Source organism: Ammospiza caudacuta, chromosome 5 (genome assembly GCF_027887145.1).
Source record: "Ammospiza caudacuta isolate bAmmCau1 chromosome 5, bAmmCau1.pri, whole genome shotgun sequence".
Lineage (NCBI taxonomy): Eukaryota > Metazoa > Chordata > Aves > Passeriformes > Passerellidae > Ammospiza > Ammospiza caudacuta.
This window is the reverse complement of record NC_080597.1, coordinates 7,135,632-7,153,494: the sequence shown is the minus strand read 5'-3', so window position 1 is coordinate 7,153,494 and position 17,863 is coordinate 7,135,632. Positions and strand designations below refer to the sequence as shown.

Genomic DNA, 17,863 nt, shown 5'->3' with positions numbered 1-17,863 from the left:
TAAGTCATGTGGTCCACCCCAACTGTAATAAGGAATTAAACATCAACTGGATGCTAGATTAAAATACCATTTGTTCATTCTGAGAACCACAACAACAATAAAATCACACTTCATTGCCCAAATCCTACAGCCCAGTTGCACTGGTAGCAAATATTGCTGGAGACTCCAAACACCAGTGTGGCAGAAACAGAGGCAGAAATCCTTGAAAGATGGTCACAGGCGTCTCTCTGGATGACAGACTCAGCTAAAACCTGCTCCCTTTCTGCTCCCCAGCAAGGGGAAGGAGCCAACAGAATATTTAGACTTGTCTCTTGGTCTTATACCTTCAGGTGTACCATTAGTAGTCTGGAGACCATTAAAATATTGGTCCCTAAAAATAAAGTAAAGTAGCCACCTTTCTATGAATCTGGTTTTTTTAATTAGGAGTAATACTTCAAAAAGACAAGAGATGTTTTTTCTTTATCTGCCTTATTCTTTTCAATTAAAAGAGAGCAGTAAAATTTTTCAGAAAATAAACAGGTACTCACAATATGGCAGATATTGTATAACACTAAATATTGAACTTTTAGGAGCATGAGGCCTCATAAGTGATGTTCATTCAGGATGTTTCAGGTAAAATCATGCATCTCTAAAAGAGGAGTTTTATTCATGGCTCACTAGTGAACAAAAATCACCAAGACATTTAAAAAAATCCTTATTCATTGTTTCAGATGTTGATCTAAAAGTTATTTCACTACTAGATAATTTGATTATAAATCAAGTTAAGAAATCATGTTTTATATTTTCACTTTTACTTTCTGTTAAAACTTAACCAACTTGGCTGATTTTCATGGAGTTAATTTCCAAATGAAAATCTACACACCCACTTACATCCACAATATTTTCACATTTATTATTCTCCTGTGTAGAGGATGCATTACTAAACCAGCACAGATTTCATAATAATCTTTTTTTAATTTCTCTTCTTTTTATAAAAACATTAAACTTTAACTTTTTTTCTGAAAACAATGTTTTGTCAATCTGCTGTTATTACCCTCGGTCTCTCTCATTCTGCTTCCTTCAAGCTATGTCAGTGCTGTTCATGTGCACAGTGGAAGGTCTTGGACAAAATATCAACATGAAAAAGAATGATTTTGCAGAAACAAACTAGGTCTTCCAGCCTTGGATTCCTCAATGTGCATTCTTGCAACACTAGTAAATAATGCTATTCCTGGTGTAATTCCAGAAAGGCTACACATTGTCAAAGGCATGCAAATACCATATGGAGACAGACTGTTTCTGGCAAGGGAATTAAGTTCACTTGCTAAGAGCTCTGTGCAGGGAAAACTCTTCACTTAGAAAGGAAGAAGACTTATTGGACAGGTTGAGTTCCAAAATTAACTGGCAGCTCTTTCCAGCTGCCTTGAGTTTAACCATACCACAAGAAAATGAATGAATGGGAAAAGACCCACTGCGATGACAGCCAGAGATATTACTCATTAAAATTCTACACTTGTATTAACTGAGCCACAGAGACACAGAGATAAACACTGACATTGTCCAGAGAGATAATGCAGTGAGATAAAATCATGTGTGGGGCAAGAAACCACAGTGAGAGATTGCAGACTTTGGGGCCAGAGCCTTGTTTCAGCTGAAAGCTGGAATAAGAGCAAACAAGGGGATCTTTGGAAGTTGTGAACTTCACACAGGGTCTGGCTTACCTTGTGTAGGACAAAAAAGTGAGTATGGCTGTAGTGTGAGCCACAGCACACTCAGTGAGTGACAGTGACACAGATGGCTCCCTCAGGAACCACAAGGGACTCGGGTAGAAGAGCCTTACAAATGTGCTGGAGCCCAGAGCATCACCTTGTGATGTGGCAGATACGAGAATGACAGGGCTGGAAAACAATTCTTTCTGTGGAAAACATTTTCCCCTTGAGGGTGGTGGGATTGTGGCACAGGGGGTCCAGAGAAGCTGAGGCTGGCCTACCCCTGGCAGTGCCCAAGGCCAGGTTGGGAAAGAGAAGGCTCTGGGGTGACATAATTGCCCCTTCCAGCACCTAAAGCAAGCCCAGAAGAAAGATGGAGAGAGACTATTTACAAGGCCTTGGAGTGACAGGACAAATGGGGAATGGCTTCAAAACGACAGAGAGTAGGTTTAGATTGGATGTCAGGAAGAAATTCTCCACTGTGAGGTTGGTGAGACCCTGGCACAGGGTGCCCAGAGCAGCTGTGGCTGCCCCATCCCTGGAAGTGCCCAAGGCCAGGCTGGACAGGGCTTGGAGCAATCTGGGATAATGAAAGCTGTCCCTGCCACGGAAGGATTTGGAACTGGATGGTCTCTAAGGTCCCTTCCAACCCAAACCATTCCATGGTTCTTTGATTACTATGGATGTATTTTAAATGGTTGGGAAATGGCCAAGGGTATGCAATTCCAACTCAATGAAGCAGCTGGTTCCTCACACAAGAGACTCTAGCAGTGGGCTTCCTTTGAGGGAGGGACTCAATCTGAAACACCACTGTTATTACTATTCTAAACAGATGATTCAAAACAAGAAGGGCTCACACCTCTCACAGAATATATGCCTTTTATTTTATAAGTATAACTTTCTTAACTACATCTCAGTCATGCACATAAGCTAGATGAATCATTAGTGAGTTTGTTCTCCAGTTCCTATGAAGTCCTACTAAGTCTCCAAAATTAAAATCTTTTGAAGAATAAATTATTTGCAACAGAATCTCAATTCATATGAATCAAATTATTATTATATCATCAAGATACTCAGACCTAGATTGTTCAATAAACTTGGTTTCCTGTTTTTCCTGCCTCTGTTTTGCCTCTAATTCTTATGACTCCTCAACTGTTTCCTAAATTGGCATTTATTTCCTATCTGTCAATTCTTCTGCGTAAGAGGCTGCTTTTGATGCCAGTATAAATGCAAAAGTCAGAAAGTACAGAAAGACTTCCCTGGAAGACACTTTCTGTAATAAAAATCAACTCAACCCTTCTATAATTATTACCAAGGTTAAATCACACTGCAATCCATTTGAGTAGGGAGGAGCAAAGTTTTAAACACAAATTTCTTTGTGAAGCTGCCTCTCAAACTACCAGTTGCTTGCCCCAGTAATTAATTGTAACAAGTGCATGTAGCAGCAAAAATAACGCAAATTATATCGACATAAAAACTACAAATGCCACAATAACATAAGAGATGCAGTAGAATCAAAATCTTAACATTTGTTTTAATTATTTCATTTAGTAGATTGCCAAATAGAAATATCCTATCAATTCACAGCAGAATTGAGAAATCTGTGTATTAACTGAGAGGTTCTATTTTCTACAGTCAGATCCACAACCAGCTTGGTGACATCAGCGCAGCCATTCTGAGGTGTCCTCTGAGGGGGAAAACCTCTGAGTAAGAGACACTAAATACCACATGGATCAGGGTGGGTGAATCTAAGCTAGACTTACACCAAAAATTAAAAGGACTGGATTGGATGAAAAGTAGGTAGTCAGGAAGAATTCCCCAAGGCTGCATATGGAGTTGAAAAGCTGGGATGTAAGAGTTGGATGCTTCATCTTGTAAGTTGGCTTTAATACCTGCCATTTCTGTGGCTTCACATTAGAGTATAGACTGTGTTTTAATATGTAATATGTAACTGTGTTTTAATACATAACATGTAAGTGTGTACCTGCATTCTCTAGACTCGGATATTAATGGCAGAGAGGCACATATCCTGTTTGTGATTGCCCATTCAACACCCTTGTCACAGCATTCTTCCACTGACAGATCTGCAGAGATGAGGAAAGAGAGAAAAACACAATATATTTAATACAATTTTAAGAAGTGGTGTTGCATCTGCCAGTTAAAAAACACCCAACCAAACACAAGCAAGGCAGTTTTTCCCTCCCTGACTTACAGACAGGACAGGGCACCCATACAAAAAGCATCCATGGCCAAAGCAAGCCCCTGTCAGCACCTTGCAATAAAGCCCAGTGCTGCAGGTTTTCCTTTCTTGGTGAAGCAAACTGCATTTTCTCCTAACATTCCACACAAAGACATAGCTTAGGGACTGATACACAGGCAGAAACCAGTTCGGATAGTCCTGCCAAACAAAAGAATCTTTGGGATTGCACTCCTTTATTATAAAAAGCAGAAACAGAAATAAACAACCTTTTAAAATCCTGAAAAATACAGGATAAATCAAATACCTGATGTGAAAAACAAATGAAACAAATTACAAGCAAATTTGCAGAACTATTTTTTTTCCTGAGGTTATTATCCAGTTAGTCTGCTTTCAATTTTTTACTCAGAAGTATGTCAAATCAAAAGTACTGCAGAGAGGAACAAAAAGGTGTATGGTATTTTGATCACTTAACACATGACAGAAAAATTAATCCTGTTACCAACTTATACCAACACTGACACTGAGGGGAACCACCCCAAAGACAATTATTTGTGTAGAGAATATTTTTGCAAGCTTCTAATTTAATAAAACTGAATACTGTTAATGAAGTGACAAGCACTACAGGTTTGCTTCGTGTTCCAAGTGCAAAAGTTCACTGCACAGCAGGTGTATCAGAACTTGGAATAAAACAGGAGTCACACTTTTCTATTAATTGTCTTGTGGTCTGAACACTGAACAGCTCCTTGTGTAACAAATATGAAAAATATGTAAAAAAAACATCTGGTTATCCAGAGGGACAGCTTTCCAATGATTTCTCTCTGTTTCCTCGGTTTTTTGACTGAGGGCCCTGACAGGTTTCACCCATGAGTGCTGAGGGAGAGCGGTGATGGCATTACCAGGTTATAAATGATGATTTTGGAGCTCAGGGTGAATGAGAGGAATTCCTGAAGGATCAAGGAGAACAAGTGTCTCCCTGACCTCAAGAGGGACAAGAGAGAAGATCTGGGAAACTACAAACTGGTCAACCTCTTACCAGAAACAGAATCTCTTATAGAATCACAGAATCATTCAGGTTGGAAAAAACCTGAGATCATCAAGGAATTCACATTCCTTGAAGGGGAAGGCACATAAAAACACATGGAGAAGTCAATTCCCTTCAGTAATTCAGGGGGGTTTTTTGCAGGAAACAACCTATATTCCTAGTGATTATAATTCAAAGCAAAAATGAAAGAGTTAAGTGAGATTTCAGGATGCATCAGTCATTTTGAGGTAGGTACTCTTAAGGCAGTTATCAACTCTATAGTGCAAAGCTCTGGATTTCTGGCAGGATTCTGGCTTTCCCTGCTTAGGAAACCAAAATGCAAAATGTGTAAAGAAAGATTAGGAGGATGATGAGGGGAATCAAAGTCCTGCTAAATGAGGAGAAACAGACCATTTTAGGCATAGGTAAGTAAAACCTGTGAAAGGGCACAGTTCCTGTCAACAAAAATTGCAGTATTACAGTATTATTACAGTAAACAACAATTAAAATTATTGGATCAAGTAAAGCAAATGTGTTTTATTAAGAAAATCATTATACTTAGAATTGCTTTTAAGTGTCGATTTGCAACAGGGCTCTGTATTCTATGACCCAGGTCATTCTTCTAGTCTTACCCAAAATAATGGTCAAAATTCTGTCATTACTAAGTCAAGGCAATATTTCTCTTGAATCCCTCAGCATGTCCAGAATTCATGCCAGTGACTGAAAGCTAAGTGCAATTTATAATGCTTTGGATTAAACTAGTCTAGTAAATAAAAGTCTGCCTGAAATCCATGAATTTGTGTCTAAGCTCTTCTTTGAGCACAGGGACCCTGTCTGGGGCCTTCCAGCTGACAGACATCATATGCATCAGATTTCATACAAAGCACTACAAATAACCTCCTTTCTAGTGCTGCTGTCTGCAATCAATCTTAAGTGTGTTGAAAAATGATACACATTTCACTGAAATGCAGAGCTGGCTGCAGGTTTCTGCAGGGCTTTGTGCAAATGAGTCTTCAGCCAAGTTCCTCCCCAGAAGGACAATCCCTGGCTCTGGACACCAGCTCTTCCCTCCAAGCCCTGGCAGCACACCTCTACTCCAACCAAATAACCCAAAGACTTAAAGCAGGCCAAGCTAAGCAAGCTTCTCTGAAGGAGTGCATCCAAGCAAAGAGGGATCATGGAGAGTTTGTGGAAGGAGGTCTGTGGTCCAGGCCCATTGTTTTGGTGACATCACAATTCATATCCTCTAAAGATCCTGCCAGACATCTCCTGAGAATAGAGGGAAGTGAAAAACAACCAGTAAAAAATAAAGCACTCCACCCTCAAGGCCATTCTTCTAAAACGTAACAATTAAACAGTGAAAAACATTTTCTCTTGGCTTTGCAGTTTGGTTTGAAAATGGAAATCCCTACTCTTTCAAAATCTCAGAGCGTGAGTCTCACATATCAGGTGTCAGCCTCTGATTGCACTGGAAGTGATTCTATTTGGGCATTAAGAGTGGCTAATAAGTGTTTAGAAGCAGGACAGAATTACCACCTCCCAGCTGCAGTTCTGTTGCTAATTCCACTGTACACATGTGCACGGTCATGTTGCTCCCAGTTGGAAATCCTTGTGCAAAAGGGTCATTCTGAGGCTGTTTGTGCCTTCTTGCACCTTCTTCAGGGGACCAGGAGCACAGAGGGACTGTGGCCACTCTGCAGCCTCTCCTAACTTTGAGTTGGTATTGCAGGGTGGCCAAAGAACCAGGCAGTGGGAAGCAGAAGGTAGAAACTACTCTGACTATGACATCTCAAGGAATCTCACTGAAAAAAAATATGCTGTTTTTTTTTTTTCTTGACTGTAACCACATCTCTTACTTCAGCTGGTGGGCTCCTGGCACACCTCAGACCTGCAATGATCAAGCAGGAAGAACAGCACTGCTCCACTGAACCTGGTGCTCCTTCAGCAATTTTGCCAAGTGCACCATGCTTCAAGCAAACCAGCCAGAGAAATCTCAGGCATCCTAAAGACAATGCTGTTATGGGAAATGCTGGTGCCATCATCTGTGCTCAGATTAAATGTGCCCTTTTGTTGTCATCTTATTGCAGGGGTTCCATGCTGTTGTCTCCTTATCACAAAAGTTTCATACCTTTTTGGTGTTTCTGGTGGGCATCTCCTCAGAGCACTGACTCTTTATTTAGAGGGAGAAACCCTACAGCAAAGTTGTAACATGCAAGAAAACAGTGTCAGATCCATTTTGTAAAATTGAGGAATGCTGATTCAACTTTCTGGTATCACAAGACAGAAAAATATGAGTAGAAACCAGAACTCTGTTAATAGGGGGGAGCATGTTAACTTCCTTTTCATCAGATACAGTAATTTTGCATGCTGATTTGTTCAGAAAATCCCAGGTTTATTTTGGATAAAATCCAATGCAGCTTTATCACCACTTTTATCACCAATTCCTGTACAAAGGTATGTGCAGCAGGGCATCCAAAAGAACTTGAGCTCTGTTAGTATGGTAACAGCACGGATGCCTGTCCTAGTGGACACCTGGAGTATGTTGGATTGTGAGAGAGATTTCAGGAGTTGGATTGTGAGAGAGATTTCAGGAGTTGGATTGTGAGAGAGATTTCAGGAGTTAAATTGTGAGAGAGATCTCAGGAGTCTTGGGAAGGAGACAGCAGAAACACAGCTGGAACTAAATTTCTCTAATTTTACAAAAGATGTCATGAAGAAAATCTATCAGATAGGGCATGGTTAAGGTCAAGAATATTCAAACATTATGTGTGCATGATGCATTCACATGCTGGTTCAGAGCTATGTTTACACAGACATGATGTGCACAAGAAAATGTTGTTTTAAGAAAAAGATTTTTTAACAGGATTGCCATAACTTGTGGAGAGTTCAAAGCAAGAAATGAGGTTGATATCTGCATGACCTTAGACTTCTGTGATGCAATAATTGCTTATTCAGCTGCTGCAGTGAGTATTTTTTGCAAAAGAAAGATAAGCTGAAGAATGCAAAAAAAGCATGATTCCTGGAATGAGAGCCCCTGAATTGTCTCTTGTGCAAATGAAAAGCAGGAGTAAAAAGAACTGGATAAATTTCATAGCAGTAGCATTCCAGCTACATCAAAAAGGGAGATTTTTTTTAGGTAACAATCTTCAACAGCAGATATTCTCCACTGTTGCCTCTATTGGAAAGGCCTTCATATATTCCAGGATTGGGTGGCTGTTCATTACTGATGTGTGGAAGAGTTATCAACCTGATGGTGAAACCAAACTGAAGAGACACCTGAGCCCAGTCAGGATTGCCTGTTCTTCAGGGCAGTCAATGATGTGACCCTCAAACTCCCTGATTTCCCAGCCCACATCACAACCTGTAGTTTGATATAGATTAGGAAGTGAGTCCAGGTCAAGGGGTCAAAATCACACCTTCTTATTAAGATGTTTATAATCCTTTAAGCACATGAATTGATTATGTTTGCAAAATGAGGTGCAGATCTTGCCTCTCACTCAATTTAGTCTGTAAGAGGCTCAGCACTGTGGAATGTGAGGAGACAAAACATGATCATCACTTCTCAGCACACGAGGATACAGGCAACAGATAGACTCTGTGAGAGCTCAGCACCGATCCAACATGTTTCAGTAATAATATGTCATGCAGAATTTTTGGAACTTGTGAGCACAGCAGGCACATACTGGTTTGGGTTTCCAGTAAGAAAACCACTTTCAGCAGTCACTGAGTACCTTTCTGATAAAACCTCTCTTGTCCTGTCCAGAAAACCCTCTCACTAGTGATGCTCATCCATCTAACTGCCAGCTGGAAAAAACTCCAAATCTGCTCACAGAATTTGATCCTCAGAACGACAGACTGGCCAGCCATCATACTCAGAGTCACATTCTTTGTCTTCCAATCTGCATTCTCACAAAATTACATCAACTGCATATCTGTTTAACCAAGGCTCCCATTTGCTCAACATTCAGGGCAAACAGAGTGTGCTCTGCTACACCAAATTAATTCCTCCTGAGCAGTGACACTGGGCTGTTATCAGGTGGACAAACTCAGCTGCTTCTGTGCTTCTGTGGCAGGGACAACAGTGCTGGCAGCTGGGATGTGTACTCTTGATTTTTTTCCTTCTTCTTACATTAAACTGTGGAAATGCTGTCTTTGGCAATGCAAACACACTCTGGCTGGCCTCTTAAGGTATGGAATAGACCTGGAGACATGTTCAGACAAGAGGGAAGTCAGCTGATTTCAAAGGTCCAACTGGCAATAGACTAACATGACAAATACAGCTTTTCTCATCTTCATTGTGTGTAAACCTAGGGAATGGGCTCACAGATCAGGGGAAAGGGTGAAGGAGACCTGAAACCATGAAAGGGAGAGATGTACAACAGAAAATCTGCCCCCATGATTCCCTGAAACAAATAGTTTGAACCAGAAGGAGCAAAGCAGGAGAGCATTGCCATTCTTCATCTGAGACAAGGTGAGTGTGTGATGGATCTCTTCAGAATGGAGTGGGAATGAAGATGCCCCTATTCCATTTTATATGAAAAGAAAGAAGCAAAGTGAATAGCAGCTTTTTTTTTTTTTTCTGCAGAGAAGTGCTGGTTCACCTTAAGATTGGGCACACAGAGCAGGGGAATCAAATGTTCATCCAATACCCCAAAACACTGATGGGGTGCAATGAACAGTCACAGCTGAACTGTGGCCCTAGATCTGTGGACAGTAAGATACTCTTGGTCATTCCACTCAGTTGTTCTTACAGGCTTCCTTAAAGAGTAAGACAGCCTGAACTTCATAATAAAAGCATAAAACTTGGAGCCAGGACACCCTCTCTCCTCACATCCACAGCAGCAGGGGCCAGGAGGAATTCTCCAGTGCATTTGTTGTAGGATTCAAGGATGTGTTCCTCACCAGTGTCCCTGTCCTGTCCTGCTCAGTCCCTCAAAGAGGATTTGTGACTTTGGGCTCCTCTCCTCCAAGTGTGAGGGGTAATACTGGAGATTTACGGGCTGATAGACAATCACTCACAATTCACATACAGCTAAAAAATACTACATCCTCTCTAAGCATGTTTAAAGGGTTTGAACCTTTACTTTCAGATGGGTTCTTAGCTGAGGGTGATTATTTCAGGACAGCTGAAATCACTGAAGAAACCCAGTTAACATAGTAACTAAAGCAGCAGCACCCTAGAGGAAATGCCTGGTATGTTAGTGTGTTTTGTGGTTGGTTTGAAAAGAGCCAACACTTTACTGGAAATTATTTAGGTCTGGGGAACACTCATTAATAGGGAATGTGAGTCTGGTAGCACCAGCAATGGCCATCACACAACTAGGGGGATTTTTCAGACACAGCCAAACCTCATTTTATGAGATATCTGTGTGCTGTTTATAAAACAAGTTCTTAAAACCTTCCATGGCAATAGCTGGTGATGAGGGCAGGCCTGACAGAGGCAAAGCTATGGTGCAACATCCATTATGTCCTTAGTGGGGAAAGCAGAGTTTTATTATGCTTTGGATCTAAAAAAAATCTTCCTAAAAGTAGGCAGCTGGCTACTAAAAATTAGAAAAGACACCTCCATCTATTGCAGGAATAAGGCATCTTAGATATATATATATATATACATATACACATATATATATATATGTATCTCAAAATATCAGAAAAGATAATGATATCTTAGAAGGCCTCAGCAGGTTATCTTGTCTTACTCACTACTTTCAGGGAGACCTGATAAAATTCAGTCACTTGTGGGAAGAGCTCTTTGTAGTTGTTTAAAATCAGTATCAAGTGAGGCTGGTTCCCAGACTTGTCCAGGCAATGCCCAAACTTGTCCAGGCAATGTGCTCCTGTGCTCCAAGATCTCATACATTCAGCAAGAACTGAATTTTTTTTTTAATTTATTACCTCACTGTTCACTCCAAAAGCTCATTTCAATTCATTCTTTTGTCACTATCTCTTAAGCACTCAACTTTTTGTGGACCTGAAGACTGCTGCTCCCTGAGGATGCCTTTCCTGGGAACAAATTAATACCTATTTTTTCATCCTTCTGGATGGGTTCTTTTTTGGGCTTCCATGAGGAGGCTGAAGACTAAAAGACATTAAGACTAAAAGAATAAAGAATTTTCTGAAAATGTCTAGAAGACATGCAAGTGTTGAGAGAAACCTGGAGTCCACTGAATCAGCATTGTGTAAACAGCTTAGGATGTGTAGTTTCTGTCCCAGACTTTACATCCTCACAAGAACACGAAAAAAGATGGTGCATTCACAAGATGACATGATGACATGGAAGGACACACAAAAAAAGTCTTAGAAAGAATTGCAACTGCTCTGCCTGACAAATGCATGCTAAACTTTGCCCTTCACTTTTCCCCCTGTAAGAAAATAATGGAAATAATGAAATAACCTCACAGAAAAAGTGCCAAATAGGGCATTCTCATTTAAGAGCAAATTTTAATCTTCTCTTGATTTCTCATTTCAAATAATGAAAAATGGTGTGATTAGAAATTTTTACTTAGGATACTAAAATTAACCTATTGCTAGTCCTGTTCATTTATATAAAGGCCATGACCTGAAATGTACTGCAGTAAAATGACAGTCTTTAGTTAGACCTTAAACAGTTTTGAGTCCAAGTATATGTATATATCCAAAATAAAGCTACTTAAATGAGGATACGAGAACATGACAGAGCAGCACATCTCAGAATATTGAACATATATGCTCATGCATTTTTATTGCCATAAAATTATTTCTATTTCTATTTCTATTGCTATTCCTGTAAAATTATTACAGGAAAAACATTTTCACACTGGGATTTCTGTATTTTCATCTGACTAGTAAATTAATAATAATAACTATGCTTTTATATACTGCTAAAGTAAAATGTATCTTCTCTGTAGGCAGCATGTTTATTGCTGAATATGAAAAATGATGGACAATGATGAAAGGTTCTGATATTCTAGTATTGCCATATTTAAAGAACAGTCAGGAAACACTAAGCAGATGGGATAAAATTTATAGCACAACGGGTCAGGGTTCAAGTGAGGAAGGAACCACAGACTTAACAAAGCAGGAAGAAAATACAGATCCTTTTTTTGCATATATATATATATATAGCAATGCTTTAGGAAGGTTTCATTTTAGAGAAAACATTACCAGAACTCTTACATGAGACTTTCCTCATTCTGTAATTATCTATGCTGAGCCACAAATCAACATCTAGCTCTCCCAGATTCTCTTACTAAGCATTTATATTAAAAGTATTCAGTACCTGAAATTTAGTCAGTGACCAGAGCAAAGCTGGAAGGTGGCAGTATTTCCAATGAGTGTAGTGCAAGTAGCATTTACACATTAAATCCTTCCAAAGCTTCATAAAATCCTCAGAAATACTCTAAAAAGCTGGAATATAGCATATGAAGTATTTCTACATCTGTACACTTCAGTACTGATAAAAAAGATCTTTTCTGGTATTGCTTTCTTTATTACTAAGATTAAAGTCTCAATCCAGATTTTGACTAGACTGAAAACCAAACAATTTATTGGGGAACATAGTGCATCCTTGTGCAGCATTGTTCATTTGTGGTGCTACTACCACCCAGAAATCAATACTTCCTATAGATATTTCCTATACCTGTGTACTCAGTACCCAAAAGTGCATCACCTTTCTTTGAATGAAAATGTAACAGTATTTTAACTAACTGAAAAGAGTATGAATGAAAATCCCTGAAAATCTTGGAATTTATTTGCTTCTTAAGATACAGCAGCACATGCTTCAAATTCAAAAGGCAGTTTATCAAAACTTTTAAGTCTGAAGTAGTTTATAATAGGTACAAATCAGAGACAAAGTACTTCTTAGTGCTGAAGGAAATAGAAATGTTGCGTGCTTTAAAATGTGAACAGAAGGAACTTAATGAATTGCCTTAGCCAAATATTTGTTGGTATACTGAGGAGAGTGCAAGCATGGGAGATGCTCAAGACATGCTGCATCCTGTTGATCAGAGAAGAATTTCAACACAATTTGTTCTGGGCTGTCCTCTGTCTCACCAGAGGACAAGTCTGATAAAGATGCAGGTGACTGTCACAATTTCCCCCTCACTGTACACTCTGTCATGTAAATCACCCAGTATATCATCCTAGCAGGTCCTTGGCTACTCCTTCTCCACTTACTTGACATCATTCTGAGCATTTTTAAGCTAATTTTTATTCACAAAATATCATGGCCAGTAATTCTAGCTGTTTTTCTGGAACTCTTCACTGATCTGTACTGACTTTTTCTCTTCTTTTTAGGCTTTTTCTGTTGTGTCTTCTTCCTATGTTTTTTCTCTTGCTCCTGACAACTCCTTAATGGATTTCTTTGCAGACAAGTTTTCTATTCTTTCTTACCCTGCAATCTTCTCAACCTTCTGCTTCCACTTCTACATCTTATCTTGGAGCAATGCTATTCAACCTCCCAATTGAATTGTGTGATGACTTAACTACTAAAATCTCACTCCTGGCCTATCTGCTTCCATCAAATTACACAAAAACACGAGTGCCTAACATTTCCAGAGTGCTCACAAAACTTCTGCCTGTTTTGGCTACAATTACCTGCTTGTTATTTTTTAACTTCATTAATTTTCTTTGCTTCCTGTGTAACAGTCATCCATCACTTTCTGCTACATTTTCACAAAAGCTTTCATTCATTTATCTCTTTCCTATTAACCCACTCTGTGTTACCATTGAAATTCTTGCCTGTGCCCTGAAGTTGTTTTATTTGGATTTCAGCTCTCCCTTTCTTGACCTTCTCTGTTTCATCCCCTTTTATTCTTGACAGATATTTTACAAATCAAGTAAACCCAGATTCTATGCTTACTGAATTCCTTTTACCACCTACTTCTTTAGAAGTATCCATAACTCAAAAAGCCAAACTCAAAATCTTTCATGGTCCCAGTTAACTATTTCAGTCAAGTCCCAGAGGGCTAAAGCCCATCTTTCATTTCAGAAAATAGGAATAGAAGTATTGAAGAACAAGTTGGTCTTAACACAACTTTTTATTGAAAACACATGCAAAGTTGATATGAAACTTGCAGAATGGGCTGAAGTAGGACAACAAATAAATAACTTTTGAAAATGCATTGACCTACTCTCAGATAATGCCTGAAACCTAACAGAACAATATAAATATACTGCAGTAACTTGATAAGCTGGTTTATGGGGGTTTCTCTTGGATTTCACTAACACGTCTGCTTTCAATTACACAGATGAAAAACAAAGAGCTTTAACATCTTGCTCTTCTCCTGATTGCAATAAAATGTCACCTCTGAAAATGGCCTCTTAAAACAAAACTCAACTAAAAACTCAACTAAAAACTAGTTTAGAGGTACCACTCATGTTTTAGAACTGGTGGTATGTGATTTTTTTGGGGCAGACTTATCTATGGTAACACACAAGAAAGCACAGATTCAGCCTTTTATGTGTCCTACCTCCACCCATACACTCCTTATAAATGTACTGTTATAAAAGCACATGTAAAAATCATAATCTTAAAATAAAACTCCTTCCACAAAGTCAGTGGAACATTTTTTTTTATTACAACAGTAAGCTTCCCCTGAATAGACACGCTTCCAGAGTTTTAGTGAGTTAAAACTGTGCCTGCAGTACCAAGATGTGCCAAAGAGAGAGCTGCAGGATGAACTATTAATACCCTGACTGGCCATGGTGATGGAATTAATCTTCTTAGTTTTATGGTAGTTGATAGGCATTAAATAATGTAATGTTTGCAGTAAAAAAAAAAAAAAAGTTGTATCATGAAATGTTTTAAGGTTTAACATCCTTAATCTTGCAATGATGTACATATCCTATATTAGCGTGCACTGGGCAGTTCCCTGAAGGCAGTCCCTTCAGCTCCTTCAGAATGAAGACTTTAAGAGCCACTGATGATTTGATGATTCATTAGTGACGAAAAGCAATTAAGAAAACTGATGGCAACAAATTCAGAAGAAAACTGTATTTCATAAATACGCTATCCTAGTAACTTGGCAGTTGCATCTCTACAGCACATGGGAGCTCCTCTCTGCTCCAAAGCCTCTCATTCCAGACCTGCAGGGGAGCACAGGCTCTGCCCCAAAGACTTCAACAACATGACTCCACCATGTAATTACTCCATTTACCTCTAAAACACAGATTATTATTCAATATTCATTCATTATTTCACCCAAGTGAAGTCTACTTTTTAAATACTGATCTCCTAAGCAAGGATCCTCACCTGCTTTTATCCAGGTTACTGTTAAGTTCTAAGAAATAGGAATTCTCAGTCAAATTAGAGTATGGATTCTAATCTGGAAATCAAACCCTGATATGTATTTTACTGCTAATTTTTGTGTTAAAAAAACTTTTTTAAAACGGAGCTTATACATCTAATGACTTCCCAGTTTTCTAAAAAGTTATCCAGTAACTAAGGTTAAATGTACAGAGGTTACAAACTGAAATTATTCATGTTCCACAATAATGTTGGATGCTTAAAATTACTATGCCTGCTCACAGGCACATCAAAGCCACAGTTTTGCTGAAGTACTCTGTTGCCTAAGGCAAAGTAGGAGCTATTTTGATTCTGGAGGTGAACGCTGGTCTTCTGACCATCTTGTTCTGTCCCTCTTTAAAATGAGCTCTACAATTCTTTATCAGAGCAGGTATTTTGACAGATATCTGTGATAAGTGCCCTGCTATATGAAAATCCAAGACTCAAGACACTGTGATATTAACAAATTGTTTGTTTCACTGGCTTTTGTCTGCCTAGGCCAGTGACCGTGTGTTTCCAAGGACTTGCCCGGAGTGTAATGAAACCTCAATGGACCCCTTGGGGTCACTCTAATGGAAAAGTCACTTACCTGTGAGCTGTGATAAAGTCATTATCACCATAGGACAAATACTTTCTTTGTCACCTCCTACAAATTAAGATTTGCATGAGACTTCTACAACGATTTAATAAGTTCACGTCCTCTCTTCAGACAGCACTAAGAGATCAGGAATAAAAGTGTGCAGTACGGAAAAGGAGCCATGGCTCAGATCCAGATCCCAAAACCAACCAACCAATGCTTTCAATACCAACCACATCACACGGTACCATTCGCACACGCTCCACGTTTTGTCTCCAAAAACCTGCATCCTTGGCTATTCCTGCCTCTCCTCTGGGATCCCAGTAAGCTGCTGGCTCGGTTTCCCGTGCTTGCTTTCGGCTGGAGCTGTGTCCGGCAGGTCAGAGCTGCTGCCACCGCCGCTTTCGGACCCTTCGCTCCCGCTGGGGACCAGGGGCACCGCGCGGCGCCCGCCCCGACATGTCGCGACATTCCTGCGATATCCACCGAGCCGCTCCGGATCCCGGGCGGGGTGGGGGTGTCCGTAGGGCGAACCCATCGCCCTCTCCCACAGAGAGCTCAACACCCGCGGCACAGCCCAGCCCGTCCCGTCCCGTCCGGCGGAGCCTGCCCGGGGGCAGCGGCGGGGCCGGGGCTCACCACGCCTTTCTGCTCACTTGGACGTGGCAGCGGCGCTTTAAAGCCTGCCCGGGACGCGCAGGGACACGGGGGAGAAGGGGCCCCATGGCCCCGCAGCCATGCCCGGGTCCCTGCCCGCTCTTACCTTGTCCCCGGAGCGAGGGCGGCAGCAGCGCCAGGAGCAGGAGCAGCCGCAGGGCCCCGTCCATCGGCGGGCAGCGCTGGCCCCGAGCGGGTCTCGGCTCTCCTCAGGCGGCCGGGGCGCTCTCCCTTCTCCCTTCCCGCTTGCTGCTGCTGCTGCTGCTGTCCCAGCCGCCCCAGACCGGTTGGGAAGGAGGTCGCAGGAACACCCCACTCGGTGGGCTTTACAAAGATTTAATTCAGTGCCTGCCCGCTTAATGATCCAGCCTGCAGGACAGAGCCGGGGCCGCAGCTCTGAGGCACCGGAGGCTGCCTGGTGCTGCCGATGGCCCGCCGCCCCCACACGCCCTCACTGTGACTCCCCGGAGCTCGGCGAGCGGCAGATCCTCAGCCTGAACCTCAGCCCGAACTGTCTCTGATCCCGTGAAACAGAAGTGCAGCGACTTCTGTCGTCTCCAAGTAGAGGAAAGCCACAAACAAAGGCAAGGCAAAGCAAAATAAAACAAAAGAAACCACCTAGCAGAGGTTTAATGTCTAAAGGGGGAATATTCAACTTCCTCTCCCCTTCTAGGTCCTTACCCCAGTACAGCTTTTGTCAATCAGATATGGTTTTTAAGAGGAGAGAGATTCTAGAATCTTTCAATGAAATTCAGTGGGGAAAATAAAAATCCCTTCTTCCCTCCCCCTACTCTTAAGAAGTCAGGATGAGAATTTCAACCCAAATGAGGCAGCTCTGATTTCTCTCCCCTCCCTTCTTCTTCATCTTCTTTTTTTTTTAACCTCCTTATCTTATTTAAACAGGAACACAAACACTGATAGTGGTCAAAGGACCCAGTTGGCAATGCTGTTGCTGAGATCTTTCAGATAATAAGAGGGATAATATTTGCAGGCAAATGGAGATGGAAACACACAGAGAGTTCAACACCCCTGTATACTTTGCCCTCGATTTTACACAAACAAAGAGTTGGGAGTCATTGTGTGTTTGCTTGAAGGTTCCTCGTGTAACTACTCAATAATGCAACTTTTGAGTGTCTCTCCTCAAAATGTCCAAATGGAAAAAGTGTTTAAGGCAGTAAGAGGTGAATGTGTGTTTTCTTCCTCACCAAGTTATTTGCACTTTTCTAACACAAGAACATAAATACCACCATAAGGCCGAGAGTCCAACTATCCCAACAGCCTGTCTTCAGCCACAGTTGTAAAGTAGTGGAAGAGCATGAGTAAGAAAAACACACAGTAATTGTCACAATTACTGTCCCAGCCTTCAGTTCCTTTGAGTTTGGAGCATTTCCTCAGGGAAATGTGTATTTAGTAGCCCGCAGTGAATTCCTACTCCAGGTATTTATCATGTCTCCCC

The 17,863-nt window shown here is 40.8% G+C and overlaps 1 protein-coding gene across 2 annotated transcripts in view; it reads right to left on the bottom strand.

Moving 5' to 3' along the window:
* Positions 1–16,953, bottom strand: part of FBLN1 (fibulin 1) — a 63,863-nt gene extending 46,910 nt beyond the window's left edge. For both annotated transcript variants that reach the window (XM_058805033.1, XM_058805034.1), the window contains exons 1-2: positions 16,514–16,953; positions 3,673–3,772 (exon numbers count right to left, since the gene is read on the bottom strand). In XM_058805033.1, the coding sequence (XP_058661016.1) occupies positions 3,673–3,772; positions 16,514–16,577 (164 nt within the window). In that variant the 5' untranslated portion in view covers positions 16,578–16,953. The remainder of the gene's footprint in view (positions 1–3,672; positions 3,773–16,513) is intronic.
* Positions 16,954–17,863: the final 910 nt, after the last annotated feature.